General features: G+C 42.6%; 1 protein-coding gene across 11 annotated transcripts in view; it reads left to right on the top strand.

Annotated features, from left to right (window-relative positions):
- VPS13B (vacuolar protein sorting 13 homolog B) overlaps positions 1–14,781 on the top strand; it is a 999,042-nt gene that overhangs the window by 194,223 nt on the left and 790,038 nt on the right. For all 11 annotated transcript variants that reach the window (XR_012901295.1, XR_012901296.1, XR_012901297.1 and 8 more), the window contains 4 exons: positions 1,764–1,901; positions 6,265–6,352; positions 11,175–11,366; positions 13,552–13,721. Coding sequence is in view for 8 of the 11 variants with exons in the window: in XM_075920306.1 (XP_075776421.1) it covers positions 1,764–1,901; positions 6,265–6,352; positions 11,175–11,366; positions 13,552–13,721 (588 nt within the window). In the remaining 3 variants the exon portion in view is untranslated. The remainder of the gene's footprint in view (positions 1–1,763; positions 1,902–6,264; positions 6,353–11,174; positions 11,367–13,551; positions 13,722–14,781) is intronic.

Here is a 14,781-nt window from a genome sequence, read left to right as displayed (position 1 = left end):
TTTTGTCTTTATCTTTTTACTGGGTTCCCACAGTGTCATCTTACAGAGTCACAGGTAGAGTATAATTTAAAAAAGTAACTACTCTTAATGAGAAGTGAAAATGCTTAGCCTTATCCAAAAGACAAGAAGGAGACATTGGAGGGTTATGTATAAGACTGTGACTGGAGGAGGATAAGGCAGTGAGCAGTGTTCCCTCTAAGATTTCCCATCCATGAGTGGAGTGAGTTTTGTCCTGTCCAATATTGACGACATGTGCGCTTGTTTGGATGTGCGCCATCATGGCACCAACCAGTTACTAGCAAAATATGTATACATGCATATATTTAAATTGTTATACAAGAAAAAATACCAAACCAAGGGATAACAATGAGGTACATGGCCCTGTGGTACAGGAATCGGGGCAAGGGGTGGGAGATATGGGGTGGCTCAGGGTACGGGATTCAGAGCAGGGGGGAACTCTGGATAGGGAGCTGGAGGTCAGGGAAGTGACAGCTCCTCACTGGGGAGAGGCTGGAGCTGGTCTGCCCATTCTTGAGGGGGGTGGGCCCAGGACTGGTCTGCCCAGTGGCCCAGGAAGCTGCTCACTGGAGGAGGGGGGTGGAAGTGAGGTTGGGCTGGGCTGCTCGACTCCCTCAACTGGTGGGGGAGAGAAGAGCTGGGGCTGAGCTGATCAGCACGCCCAGCGCACTGCTCCTGGTGTAAGAGTACCAGGGGTGCTGGATGGCAATCGCCCGCCTGGTGGTGCCTCAGCCGAGAGCCAGGGGGATAGGTTTGGGGGCCATGGGGTGGTTCTGGGCTCGGAGCTACTGCTGCCACCTGCCATGTCGCCACTCCAGTCCCAGCCCAGAGCAGTTGCCGCTGCTGTCACCTGCCATTTGGTGGCTCTGGCCAGGGCCGCCCGAGTAGCAGCCCCACACCAGTCCTGTCCTGCCCAAGCAGCTGCCACCCACCACTCAGCAACTCGGGTCCTGGCTGGGCTGTGATGTCCCATTCACCATAACTGGAACTGGGCTGGTGAGGCTGTCCAAATAGGAACACTTTCACCATGCCCTGGCACCAGCTGGATCAAATGAGAGGAGGGCAGTGCAGCTGCTCTCCACCATGGTGCTGCCAGAATCCACCAGGCCACCACCACCACCACCACCACCACTCACCTTCCTGTCCACCAGGAAAGTGAGTGGTTGGAGTGTGGCTGCACATCTCTGCAGGCAAGATGGGTAGGCCTAAAATTTTTTGTGCTCTACCGCGCAGGCGTGCAGCTTAAGAGGGAGCCCTGGGAGTGAGCAGTTTATAGTTTGAAGCAGCCATGTTTATTGTGAATAGATGATTGTGAGGGCAGTAAACTAGGAAGGGGAATATACAAGGCTAAAGAAGAAAACAGGAAAAGATGGAGAACATATTTCAGTATAAAAATAATTTGAGTGTCCTCACTCTTAATATCAAGTTTACGGTAAGTATTCTGAGCTTAAAAAACTATGGAAGGGTAGAGTTCATTAGCCCAGGATATTTTTTATTAATTTGTATATAAGGAAAAGTTAGTTAAATAATTGTTTTAGTATCTTGAGTTATATCCGTATTGTTGCCAAAAACTCGGGAGTGGATTTAAAGTGCGTTGTTTCAAGTTTTCACAAAGATTAATGTGCAGTTTGCGCACACAATTGTATGCAGAAACAGCAAAAATGTTTGGTCATACTAACCTGATTTTTTCTCCTGTTTGCCCGCTTGTGTCTCTTACTCTTTTTTTAAAAAACCTATCTTTTAAGGATGCCTACTTCTTCAGTTGTGGAGAAAATCTGAGTACAAAAGGCATGACGTACCTTACCAATTCACTATTTGATTATAGAAGTCCAGAAAATAATGGTATTCGTGCAGAATTTATTTTGGATGCAGCTCATCATAAGGTTAGATAATTCATTTTGTTTTCTTTTTTTTTTTTTTTTAATTTTCAGTGGATTTTGAAATCCACATTCTAAGACCACAATCTGTTATCCTTTCTTATGTTAAATGGTACCAGACTCCACAGGTGGCCTTGATGGCTCCCCTAAAGGGCAAATTTGGTCCTCAGTATTATTTTCAAAAAACGCTGAATAAATCTATGCACCTAAAAATAAGTGGCCTGATTTTCAAAAGTGCTGAGTACCCACTAGCTACATTCATTTCAAAGTCTCTGGACCTGTAGAAGAAATCTGAAATGAGAAGGGGCACCATCATCATATATCCAAACAGTTCTTCAAGTGATGTCCCTGTGAATGCTCCACTGTTGGTGTTGGGTTCATCCCGGCACCGAAGATCGGGGAAGGCAGTGCTTAGTCAGGCCATGCATGTGCGAGAGCGGCGCATGTCATTTGCGTCTTTGGAGTTTGCACGCTCGGCCCAACTTACCTCAGTTCTGTCTTGACCTCTCTTGGTCGCAGATGGAGCTCAATCCTCTCCTCCTTTGCAGTTCTCTGTTGACAGGAATTAAGTAAATTAGTTAAAAATCATTTCATAACTTGTGTTTTATGGTTAGTATTATTTAGCGTAAAAAATAAAAAGACTTTTTTTCCTCAGAATTGTTGTAAATAGTTAAGATGCAGTCCCCGAGGGTCAGTGCATCTATAACAGGAGGGCCACGGCCCTCAGGCTTTTTTTTTTTAAAAAAGTGCACGTTGTCTATAAAGAACGGGAAATAGCAAAATGCCATCCTCTCCCAGAAGTGTGCTCACTGCCAGAGCCTTATGGCCAAAGCCCATAAAGACAGGGAACTCAGCTTAGGTATGCTTCTGTTTGACAACAAGCTAGAGCTACAGAGAAGCTGTGGCAGTGACTTGGTAACGAAGCAGAAAGAGTCTCAGAGCTAGCTACCACATAAGCCCACTACCAAACAAAGGGTCTCTCCAGCTCGCTCCCTCCCGCCAAGGGTCAGTATGGGAGACAAGACAAGCACTTCGGGAACAGCACGGCCACTTGTAGCATTGGTGATGGAACTACAGTTTCACCCGAAGCAAATTGCAGCACCGACTAGTTCAGCACCAAAGAGATCCGGTGCCAAGGAGCAGGACAAGATGGTGGTACCTCCTGCACCTTCCAAGACCTCAGCTCCCACTAACGCCAGGTCAAAATCAACAAAACTAGTGCTGCACAATGCCTCTCCCTTCACATTCACATTCTCCAGCACCACAAGAACTAATGCATAGACGTCACCGCCATACAGGGAGCACGCAACCATCGGTGCCATACATGGAACCAAGATTGGGACCTTCATATACTCCTACTCTGACACCACTCCCGATTCCCACTCTTATTACATGACTCTCTGATTCCACCACAAGTGCCAGTACTCACACTACAGTGACTGAGGGGGACCGTAGGAGTATATTCTCATACCACCCTCATGGTACGCCAACTGGTCTTATTGCCTGTATCACTCACCCCGTTGCTTTCCATACCGCCATTGGGCAACCCCATGGCAGCAACCTACCATACAGTCAACTCTGGCTCACAGATCACTACCTCCTTTACACCTGCATGCCTCCCCCTCTCATACCATAGAAATGGAAACAGGAGGGACAGATTATCGATGACCCAGATACCGACCACTCAGATGCACAATCAACTGACAAGTCTTCCTCATCCCCAGATGAGGTGGTCATTCCAGAGGACCAGTCACCAACTGATGACCTCAGGCAATTCCAAGATTTGTTTAAGAGGAGTCTACTGTCCAGGAGGTAGTGTTATCAGAGATGCTGGAAAAACAACACAAATTTTTGAAGAATCTTTCTCAAAGTTGAGGATACTCTACCCCTCAATGAGGCGACTCTAGAGACAGTGGACAAGGTATGGCAAACGCTAGCCTTGGCTCCACCAGCTAAGAAAAGAGTGGATAGGAAGGGTATGTCTACACTAGCTCGTTAATTCGAGCTAGGTAGGCAAATGAGGTGACCGGAGTTGCAAATGAACCCCGGGATTTAAATATCCCGGGCTTTAATTGCATGTTCCCGTCCGGTCGCCATTTTGAAATTTCACTGGCCTGAATTCACTGCTGCGCAGCTACACGCGGCAGTGAAACGTTAATTCAAACTAAGTCCTTATGAGGAATGAGGAATAACAGTTAATTCAATCTAAGGACTTAGTTCGAATTAACGTTTCACTGCTGCGAGTAGCCGCACATCCCTGAGTTCGGGCTAGTGAAATTTCAAAATGGCGACTGGACAAAATTAAGGTTGTCATTTTGTTTCCCAGTCACTCAGTTTGGTGAGATCTTTTTGAAGTTCTTCACAGTCTCCTTTGGTTTTGACTAATCTTGAACAGTTTAGTATCATCCGCAAACTTTGCCACCTCTCTGCTTATCCCTTTCTCTAGATCGATTATGAATAAGTTGAATAGGATTGGTGCTAGGATTGGTGCTGTTCCTTGGGGAACACCACTAGTTACCCCTCTCCATTCTGAAAAATTTCCATTTATTCCTACCCTTTGTTTCCTGTCTTTTAAGCAGTTCTCAATCCATGAAAGGATCTTCTCTCTTATCCTATGACAACCTAATTTACACAAGATCCTTTGGTGGGGGCCTTGTCAAAGGCTTCCTGGAAATCTAAGTATACTATATCTACTGGATCCCCCTTGTCCACATGTTTGTTAACCTCTTCAAAGAACTGTAATAGATTAGTAAGACATGATTTCCTTTTACAGAAACCATGTTGACTTTTGCCCAACGAATTATGTTCTTCTGTGTCTGACAATTTTATTCTTTGCTATTGTTTCAACTAATTTGCCCGATACTGACATTAGACTTGCTGTCCTGTAATTGCCATGGTCGCCTCTAGAGCCCCTTTTAAATATTGGCGTTACGTTAGTTGTCTTCCAGTCCTTGGGTACAGAAGCTGATTTAAAGGATAGGTTACAAGCCACAGTTGTTAGTTCCACAATTTCACATTTGAGTTCTTTCAGAACCCTTGGGTGAATGCCATCCAGCCCGGTGATTTGTTACAGTTAAGTTTTTCAGTTAGTTCCAAAACCTCCTCTAACAACACTTCAATCCGGGACAGTTCCTCAGATTCACCACCCAGAAAGGATGGTGCAGGTTTGGGAATCTTTTTGGAGAAATGTTTTGAAATCATCGTGACTTTTAATAAAGATAAGTTCAAAGTACTACACCCAGGGAGGAAAAATCAGAGACATGTCTATAATATGGGACTAACTGGGTAGGCAGTGGCTCTGCAGAAAAAGATAAAAAATGATAAAAGGTTTAGAAAACCTGACCTCTGAGGAAAGGTTAAAAGAGCAGGGAATGTTTAATATCAAGGAAAAAAAATTGAGGTGGGATCTGATAATTTTGCAAATACGTAAAGGCCTTTATGAAGAGGATGGTGATCATATTTTCTCAAAGTCCACTAGATAAGAAGTAATTGGTTTAGTCTACGGTAAGAAAGATTTAGGTTAAGTATTAGGGAAAAAAATAAAGCAAATTAAGTACTGGAATAGTACAGGAAGGTTGTGGAATCCCTATCACTGGAGGATTTTAAGAACATGTTCAATAAACAGCAGTTAGGGATTATTTAGCTATACTGGGTCCTGCCTCATATTGGGGTAGGAAAAGGAGAAATGGTCCTTTCCAGGCCTATATTTCTTTGCTTTTATGTACTGCTTATTAGAAAAAGAAAAATTATGAAAAGAGCAGTACAGTAGGTATAAATCTAAACATGTAGTAACAGAGTGAAATTAGTAAAGACACAATTCTAAACATTTATTGCTCGTGAATGCCATGTACTTACCTTTAAATTAAAGTCCCTTTGAGAAGCTTTATATCCTTCTCTTGCTTATATGAAAATCTAGTATGAGAATTTGTATAAATAATGCTGTAGTGATTTTTAAAGTGTTTAAAAGGCTAATGATGATAGGCATTCTTTGGTGTAAAAAAATTCAAAATATGTTAGAATTAATAGCTTAGTTTAAATGTTAGTGTAAGATCTCCTATGATGTGAGAGGTCATGTGAAGAATATTTATTGCATTAAAGATATTAGTAAGCTATATATTAACAAACTGCTCAAACTGTTAAGCAGAATTATGGATCTCTTTCTGTGCAGTATGCAATAGAATTTGGACTACCTATCTGAAAGGTGAATTTTCTGAGATAATCTCTGTCTTTTGTTTTGATAAGCCTTTCTATATGTTAATGCACAAACCCAAACAAGCATATATATCTTTGATACTAGGCATATTAGTTTGTAATCTCAAGATTATTTCCTTATACCACTTCTATTTTATTTGCTGTGCTTTGTTGATAGGAGACATACTCAGAGATAGCTGGAATGCAGAGGTTTGGTGCCTTTTACATGGATTACTTGTACACAATGGAAAGCACCTGTGGCAAAGGTACTCCTTTTCTTTGTTTTGCTCTCCCTTGAAAAACAGAAAATAGACTTTGAATATTCCTCCCCCCGGCCTTGACCAAATATCCTCTACCTTACCATAGATTTGTCTTTGGAATTGCATGTTGGAATGGTTTAATCTGGACTAACACATTTGAGTATTCTTAGATTCTTGGTGTTCTAAATTTTTTCTCATAGGTGATTGGAAAAATATTTTTATAACCAACAGCTACCCTTAAAGTAATTTTCTGAAGTACTAGATTGAATTTCATGTGAAGTGTGAAATTTAAGGGACTTTAAAAAATCTGATGCTGTTAAAACTGAGAATTCTGTTTTGGAATATATTTTCTGAGCTTTCTTATTGTACATATAGATGACTTGAAAACATCTTTTTTTCTTAAGAGTTAATCTGTTTTTGTTGCTTATTTATTACTTGCTGTCCAATATGTTGATATCATCACATTATGCCAGGAAAAGTATTCAGAAGAAGAAAGTTATAACACCAGAATTACACGGCCAAGTGCATAGACAAGCCAATGCATTATTTATTTTGGAATGGTGGGATTAGCAAATGCACAGAAGTTAGATAGTTTATAGTATTTTAATTACGTAGAGCTTGAGGATTTATGGGAAATATTGGTTCAAGCCATGTATATATAAACTTCTGCACCAATTATCAGCCATTCTTGAGCTTTCTTATTTTGACATGTTTGGTTCAATTGGAAGTTATCCTAAAATGCTACACAAGGTTAGTTAATGCTTCAACATCTAGCATTTTTTACGTTATAATTTTTGTACAGGCAGTCCCCGACTTACGCGGATCCGACTTATGTCGGATCCGCACTTACGAACGGGCCTTTCTTGCCCCGGAGGTCGAGGTGGAGGATTCCTACCTGCGAGCTCTGGGGCGAGAGAGCCCCATTCGTAAGCTGCTCCGGTGCCCCTGGTCTGCTGGAGACAGTCTCCAGCAGACCAGGGGCACCGGGCGGGTTCCCGCGCTTCTGAGGCTTTGCCAAAGCAAAGCCTCAGAAGCGCGGGAACCCGCCGCTGCTGCGGCTTCAGTCCCGGTGCCTGTGGTCTGCTGGGGACGGTCTGCTGGGGACTGAAGCGGGTCCCGCACCTCTGAGACTTTGCCAGAGCAGACCAGGCTTTTGTTTTGGACCCTGGGGCAGAGCAGCTGGGGCGCTGCCGATTGGTCCTGCAGCGCCGCTCTGGGCACTACTGGACCAACCCGGCAGCACCCCAGCTGCTCTTCCCCAGGTCCTGATTCAGCCGCTGCTGGTCAGTTTCAGCAGCGGCTGAATCAGGACGCCTGGGGCAGAGCAGCTGGAGTGCTGCTGGGTTGGTCCAGTAGCACCGAGGAGCGGCGCTACTGGAGCAACCCAGCAGCACCCCAGCTGCTCTGCCCCAGGCGTCCCCAAGTCAGCTTCTGCTGAAACTGACCAGCGCTGACTACAGGAAGCCCGAGGCAGAGTTGCTCTGCCCCGGGCTTCCTGGAATCAGCTGCTGATCAGTTTCAGCAGCACCTGACTTGGGGACGCCTGGGGTTCTTAAGTTGATTCTGTATGTAAGTCAGAACTGGCGGTCAGTTTCAGCAGCCGCTGAATCTGGACGCCAGTTCCGACTTACATACAGATTCAACTTAAGAACAAACCTACAGTCCCTATCTTGTACGTAACCCGGGGACTGCCTGTATAGGTAATTAAAGGTCCTTTTCTCTGACCAAATAGTCTATAGAACTGCTATTCCATAGTTCTGTCCCCTTGTTGGGTAACTGCTTCATTCCATACCTTCATTTAAGGATGAACAAATATTGTTGCTATGTGGGTTCTCTGGTGCCTACGTGGTTGGTTTCTGATCAAGCAGGTGTATATGTGCCTATCCTCCCATCTGCTCTAAATTAGCTGTTTTCTCTACATATACTTATATCCATACTGGGGAACTCACAATTGTCTGTTGTAAAAACAATTACCACACTTACAATACATTTACACTTCAACACTATTTCAAAATAACTAGTGCTATTCCGAAATAATTTAGTCCACATCTATACAGCAGGCAGTTATTTTCAAATAGCGTCAAAATATTGTCAAGCTGGAGGACTACTTACTTCGACTCCTCTAACCCTCATTGTACAAAAAATAAGGGAAGTTGGAGGAAGAATGCTCTATTATGAAATAAGAGATGTGTAGATGCTCCCTATTTCTAAATAAGATACGCAATTGACGTAGCTCAATTTGCATATCTTATTTCTAGTTAAGCCCTGCTGTGTACATGGTCCCATATAGAATAGTGCTGTCAGCTGAGGAATGGTGAACAGATGCACTGTTAAAGAAAATATTTTGTTCTTATACAAAGTCATCAATATAAAAAGACACAGGTAAGTTTATTACCTCTAAAATTGGATATTTTTCTTAGTGTCCTGTGTATATTCCCACATTAAAGATGTTCTGAACTGGTGCAGTCTGACCATAGACCAAGTGGTGGACAAATGCTCAGAGTGTAATGATTGATATACCTTTTAGTTCTCCTTCCCCACCACTGACACCATAGATGTATCTATACTGGGTTGGGGGGCAATTTAAATACCAAGCTATTAGTCAGAGCTCATTGATCACTAAATTAAAAAAAAAAGGATTCTACACATCAAAAATTAGAACTGTAAGTAATCAGATTGTCCTTAAAGGCACTTTACCTTAGATAAACTTAGAGTAGTTCAGATAGTAACAGATAACATAACATGCTATATTATTTGAATCAATAAGGGTTCACTCTTTTTCTACAGTTATGGATGGAGGTGAAGAGACTTTGCAACTGGTGTATCAGTCACAATGTTCATGCAGTAGTGATCCAAGTAACTGGGGAGCAAAATGCTCTTGCAGACCATCTGAGCAGGTCAAAATAATTTTTGAACAATAGAGTAAGAATATATCTTTTCAGTGTAGGGGGAAATCCAATAATCTTTTTACGTTCAGCAACAACAAAAGTGTCAAAAGTTTTGCTCAAGATCAGGCATATATAGAAAAGCAGTATGGGGTGCCTTTCTTAATTCATTGGTGTCAGTGTCTGATGTGTGCATTTCTCCAGATATCCTTAATTGAAAAAATCATAAACAAAATAAGATAGGCCAAGACTAAGGTAATGTTAACTGTGCCACTACAGCAGTGGTATGTGGACTTAGTTCACCTATCAAGATGTGTAATGGAATCTCTGCTTCTGGCACTGGATTTGTTGGCCAAGAAGTATGGCATGATTTATCTTCCAGAGCTTCAGTCCCTCCATCTAGTAGCATGAGGAATAGGCTTCTGGGATGTTCAGAAAAGAGTTGTCTTCTAGAAGTATAGGATGTAGTGTTATTTTCTCAGAGGGAATCTGCAAAGTACTGTTACAGTCACAAAGTGAAAAGTTTTTTATTGTGTATGGAGTTAATCGCACCGGTTAGTACCTGTTTTGCTAAAACAAACAAATATATTAGTTATGCAGATTCCACCAAGATATGATAGTTCTTGGAATGGTCGAAGCTCTCTTTGCTCATTCCCGATACAGATTATTCCTGTATTTTATTTGTTTGTTTCTTTTGTGCATTATTAGAGAAGTAGGTTAAAGTCACTTTGATCCTGGTTCTAATTTTGTGGGACATTAAGCAAGCCATAAAGTCTATTATGATACATTGCTTATCACTGAAAATGAAATAAGTCTAAATGGACCTTTCCTGAGTAAATATGCTAAGGAAAAAGCAAAGAAATATTTTAATGAATAGTGTAAAAGTTATAAAACCTAAATCACTCCGGTCATCTGAAGAAGTGGGCTCATTATACCATCTACATGTTTTGTTAGTCTATAAAGTACTATCAGACCATTTGTTGTTGTTCAAGTTTATCCTGTGTACAGACTAACTCAGCTACCTCCCGAAGCTTCTAAATCATTAAAGTTAGAGTTTAGCCAAATTATTTTATAATAAATATTTCAGTAGTTAGTACCATCTAATGGTTGTCTAGTAGCCTGAGTACAATGAGTTGGTGGTTTCATTCAGTTTCTTCCAAATGTATGTAACAGAAGAACTACCATCACATTTAGCTTTAATTGGCATACTTATTGGCAGTCTCAGCATAGAGGCCAAAGATCAACTGGACATGGAGATTGAAAAATCCTTTCATCCCTGGGGAGGTCCTTCAAAAACTGGAATGAAACACATGGGTGAAGTAGATTGTATTCTCACTACCTGTGTTATACCTCACATGTGGATGAACGAGGCACATTTATCTTTTAGGGTTGTCAATCCAATTTGTAGTACAAGAATTTAGGGTGAGATTCTCAGTTCTGCTCAGGCTCCTTTGACAGGTAAAAGGGCTTTAAAATCTCCTTCTACAGGAGGAATTCTGGTGTAGGAACTGAGGTCACAGAGGTTATTGGGATTGGGGTGACAGTCCCATGTTGTGAAGATTTTAAGCAGCACAGCTATCATAGGCCTCTGGGATTAGGCTTCTGTAATTTAGACAGTTTCTCAGAACTGCCTGAATTATCTGTGTCTGTTTTTAGCTTAAAAAACGTGGTGTAAAGCCACCTGAGTGCTGCCTTCCCTGGTCTGCTCTTTTATATTGCACAGTGTAGAATCTTAGCCTTAGTTTTCTCAGCATTTAAAAGGAATAACACATCTACAACATATAGATTTACTCCATTAACAGAAGTGTTGCATTTACATTGTTTTCTGTGAATTTTTTTTCTGGTATTCTGTGGTCGTAAGAGCGGTATCAAAAATAATTGAAGAAGTTATTCCCAATTATCATAGTTCATTTTACTGACTGAAAAAATGCATATTTATTTAGTTTCTGGAAATCAGCAAGACCTTTCTTCAGCAAAGAGTGAAGATTTTGTAAATATGCAGGAGATGTCTACAAAAAGCCTAATTGTAGGTCCACTTTATCTTCGATTGGATAGCAGTGCAGGACACAGGATTATGAAAATGATAGCTTGTGCTGTGGAACATGAATATGAGCCATATAACAAGCCCAAAGCAGGTATGTTACTTTTTAAAATGACTGATGTTTTTAGTACTTAAAATAGACCAGATTCAGCATGTTGAAAGGTACAAACTGCAAATATAGGTTGGACCTCCCTGGTCCAGCACTCTTGGGACCTAACCGCTCCTGGAGAGGGAATTTGCTGGATAACAGGAGGTCCCCTGACACCAGCCCTTCAGCTCACTGCCCCTCCCTCATGTTGGTTCCTTTGGTCTGGCCAGGCTGCCTGCTGGCCAGCCCTAGTTCTGCTGCCTGTCAGTGGCATGTGGCCAGCCACACTGCTTCTTCTGGATTGCTGTGGCCCTGAAAAGTTTCCCTTCCCAGACTACTGGGTCTGCAGCCAAAGTCCCGCTGTCGGGGGACACATGGCCCCAGCAGCCATGGCTTGGCCTGGCCAACCCCTCCCGGGCTGCTGCAGCTATAGCCCCAGCCCTGCTGCTGGCAGGCAGACAGTCCTGATCATGCTGCCGTCACTGCCCAGCCTATGGCACTAGGAGCCATGTTCCCAGTACAGTTAGCTACTCTCCAATGGTTTACTCAGAGCACTGGGAGAGCTCTCCCAATGGTTCTGCTGTGGCCAGACCTGCACTTTATAGTTTTCAGTGTAGACAAAGCTGATGCCTCTCCCCGCACCCGGACTGTCGTCATCTCTATACTTGTCTATGTCCTGCTGCATTGTGCAATCTTTATACAGGACCAAAGCAAGTAAAAAAAGGGATGTTAGATATTGTGAATTGAATAGTCGTGTAACCGCACAAAATATCGGTTACATGACTACTCAGTAGTCCCCAGGGGCAGGGCTGGAAGCCAATGAGCTCCTGGCCACACGCCCAGAGATCCCCCTGCCATCCCGTGCTGCTTCCTCTGTATCAGAGGCAGTAGTGTAGGGTGGTAGGTAGAGCTGGTCCATGAGGAGAGCCAGTTCAAAAGCCAGTACCTCTTGTGTACTGGCTGCCTGCTGCCCCACACTGCTGCCTCTGATACAGAGGCAGTAACACAGGCTGGCAGCTTCCCCTGTCTGTGGGGGATCAAGCTCCCCATGGTCAAACTCTGCTCCATGGGATGCAGAGCAGCCTCTTTCCGTGAGAAGCTCAGCTCCCCCACAGATGGGATGCTGCCATGAAGCAGCCTATGTCTACACTAGGCCCAGGCTCACTGCAGACAGAGGCTGCTCCATGGCATGTGGATCAGTCTCCCTTGTCTCCTCACCCTCTCTGTGGAGCTGGTGCAGTGCAGGGGGCTGTTTTTTAAGCCGGCTTCCCCTAAGACCGGCTCCTGCCTGCCCCCCTCTTCTCTGTAGGACGCAGTCAGGGCAGGGCAGGTGGATCTGTTGAGCTGATACACATAGGGAGCTGGTTTGAATGCCAGTTTCCTGCACGTATCGGTTCCAGCCTACCCCCTTCATCTTCTGCACTATCAGAGGCAGCAGCGGGGGTGGGAAGGGTGGGGGGGGCAGGGGGAATGAGTGCTCCTCTGATACAGAGGCAGCGCGGAGGGTGAGGGGAAATGCATATAGTTGATGAGATTAACTGATAAGCCTAGGCTTATCGTTAATTGTATAGTCAACTACATGTTGACATCCCTAGTGAAAACCTCTTGTAAAAGTATGGCTACTGCTGCAATACTTTTTCCTGTTCTGGTGCCCACAATTTGAGAAGGATGTTGATAAATTGGAGATGATACAGTTAGAGACACAAGAATGATTAAAGGATTAGAAATCTTGCCTTAGAAAGATACTCAGAGAGTTCAATAAGAACAAAAGAACATAATGCATTTAGATTAACAAAGAGAAGTTCTGTAAAGGGGTGACTTATTTGCAGTCTTCATGTATCTACTTGGGGAACTAATGTTTAATAATGGGCTCTTCAAGCAGAGGAAAATGAAAAGCAGAGATCCAATGACTAGAAGTTGAATCTACACAAATTCGGATGGCAAATAAAGCATAGATTTTTAACAGTGAGAGTAATTAACCATTGGAACAATTTACTAATGGTGGTGGATTTCCAGTCACTGATAATTTTTAAATAAAGATTGGATGGTTTTCTGAACAATATGCTCTCTGAATTATTTTTGGGAAATTCTGTGGCTTGTGTTACGTAGATGGTCAGACTAGATGATTTTAAGGCAATTTATTTATTTATTTTAATAATATGTCAAATTTGTGTAATCCTATTAATTTTAGATATTGTGGAAGGAAATAAAACTACACCAAACTCAGAAGAAAAAACATCTTTGGAGGAATACGTTCCAACTCGACTTACAAGTTTTACCATTCTTAAGTGCACCATTACCGTCTCTATGGCTGAATTCAATTTACTGGGCCATTTGCTCCCTATAATAATGGGACAGAAGGTATGTTGTTTTTATCTACAGTACATTTTATGTGTATTCTCTCTCTCTCTCTCTCTCTCTCTCTCTCTCTCTCACACACACACACACACACACACACACACACACACACACACACAGATGTGTGATAATGAATTACTTTAATTTGTATGTATTTTAATGACGTGTGTGTGTGTAAATATGTCATTAAAATAAATAAAGATTACAGTAATTCATTATTAGTTTTAATGACATTATTTATACACACACACACACACACGTGTCATTAAAATACATACAAATTCAAGTAATTCATTATCACACTTATATCTGTGTCCTCTTTTTTGGATCTCTGAGTGCACTCCCTTAGGTCCTTTTTCCATGCCTTTAGATTGTCCCTTTGTTAGACTAGGCCTTGGCTGCATTACTTTGTGTGTCAACCAGTCTTATCCAAAAGGTCCAAACAGATTTAGTATCTGTGGTTCTTCCTTCCAGGAGTTTCAAACAGTGGTGTAGTATAGTATAATAACTTAACAACCTTCTCTAAACCCAAGTATCCTGTATTATAACAGGAGGAACAACGTATATAAAAAAAAAACCAAACGTGTTCATGTCTGTCTTGCCATCCCTTGATGGAACTCTCAGATAGATTAGCTTCTTCAGACAGGAGAGTGGGTACCTATTTTAGGGCAGGTCTGCACGATGTGGCAATGTCTAACTAAGGTATGCAACTCCAGCTCTGTGAATAGTGTAGCTGGAGTTGACATACCTTAGGTCGAGTTGCCGTGGGATCTCCACTCTACATGTGACTTCCCTTATGCCTTTCATTCTGGTGGAGTACTGGAATCAATGAGAGAGCTATCAACAGTTGACTTAGTGGGTCTTTACTAGAACCACTAAATCAACCCCCATGGGATCGATTGTCACATTGCTGATCTCTCCTGGTAAATGTAGACTTGCCCTCATTCTGCTCTCCCACAACAGCTACTACACAGTAAACACCTCTCTCTATTGATAGTCCCTTAAAAAATTTCTGTAGCCGTGTTTCTCAAAGTGGGGTCTACAAACCCCTGAATGTGTGTGA

This window comes from Pelodiscus sinensis, chromosome 2 (genome assembly GCF_049634645.1).
Source record: "Pelodiscus sinensis isolate JC-2024 chromosome 2, ASM4963464v1, whole genome shotgun sequence".
Classification (NCBI taxonomy): Eukaryota; Metazoa; Chordata; order Testudines; family Trionychidae; genus Pelodiscus; species Pelodiscus sinensis.
This window is presented reverse-complemented; position numbering and strand designations above follow the sequence as displayed.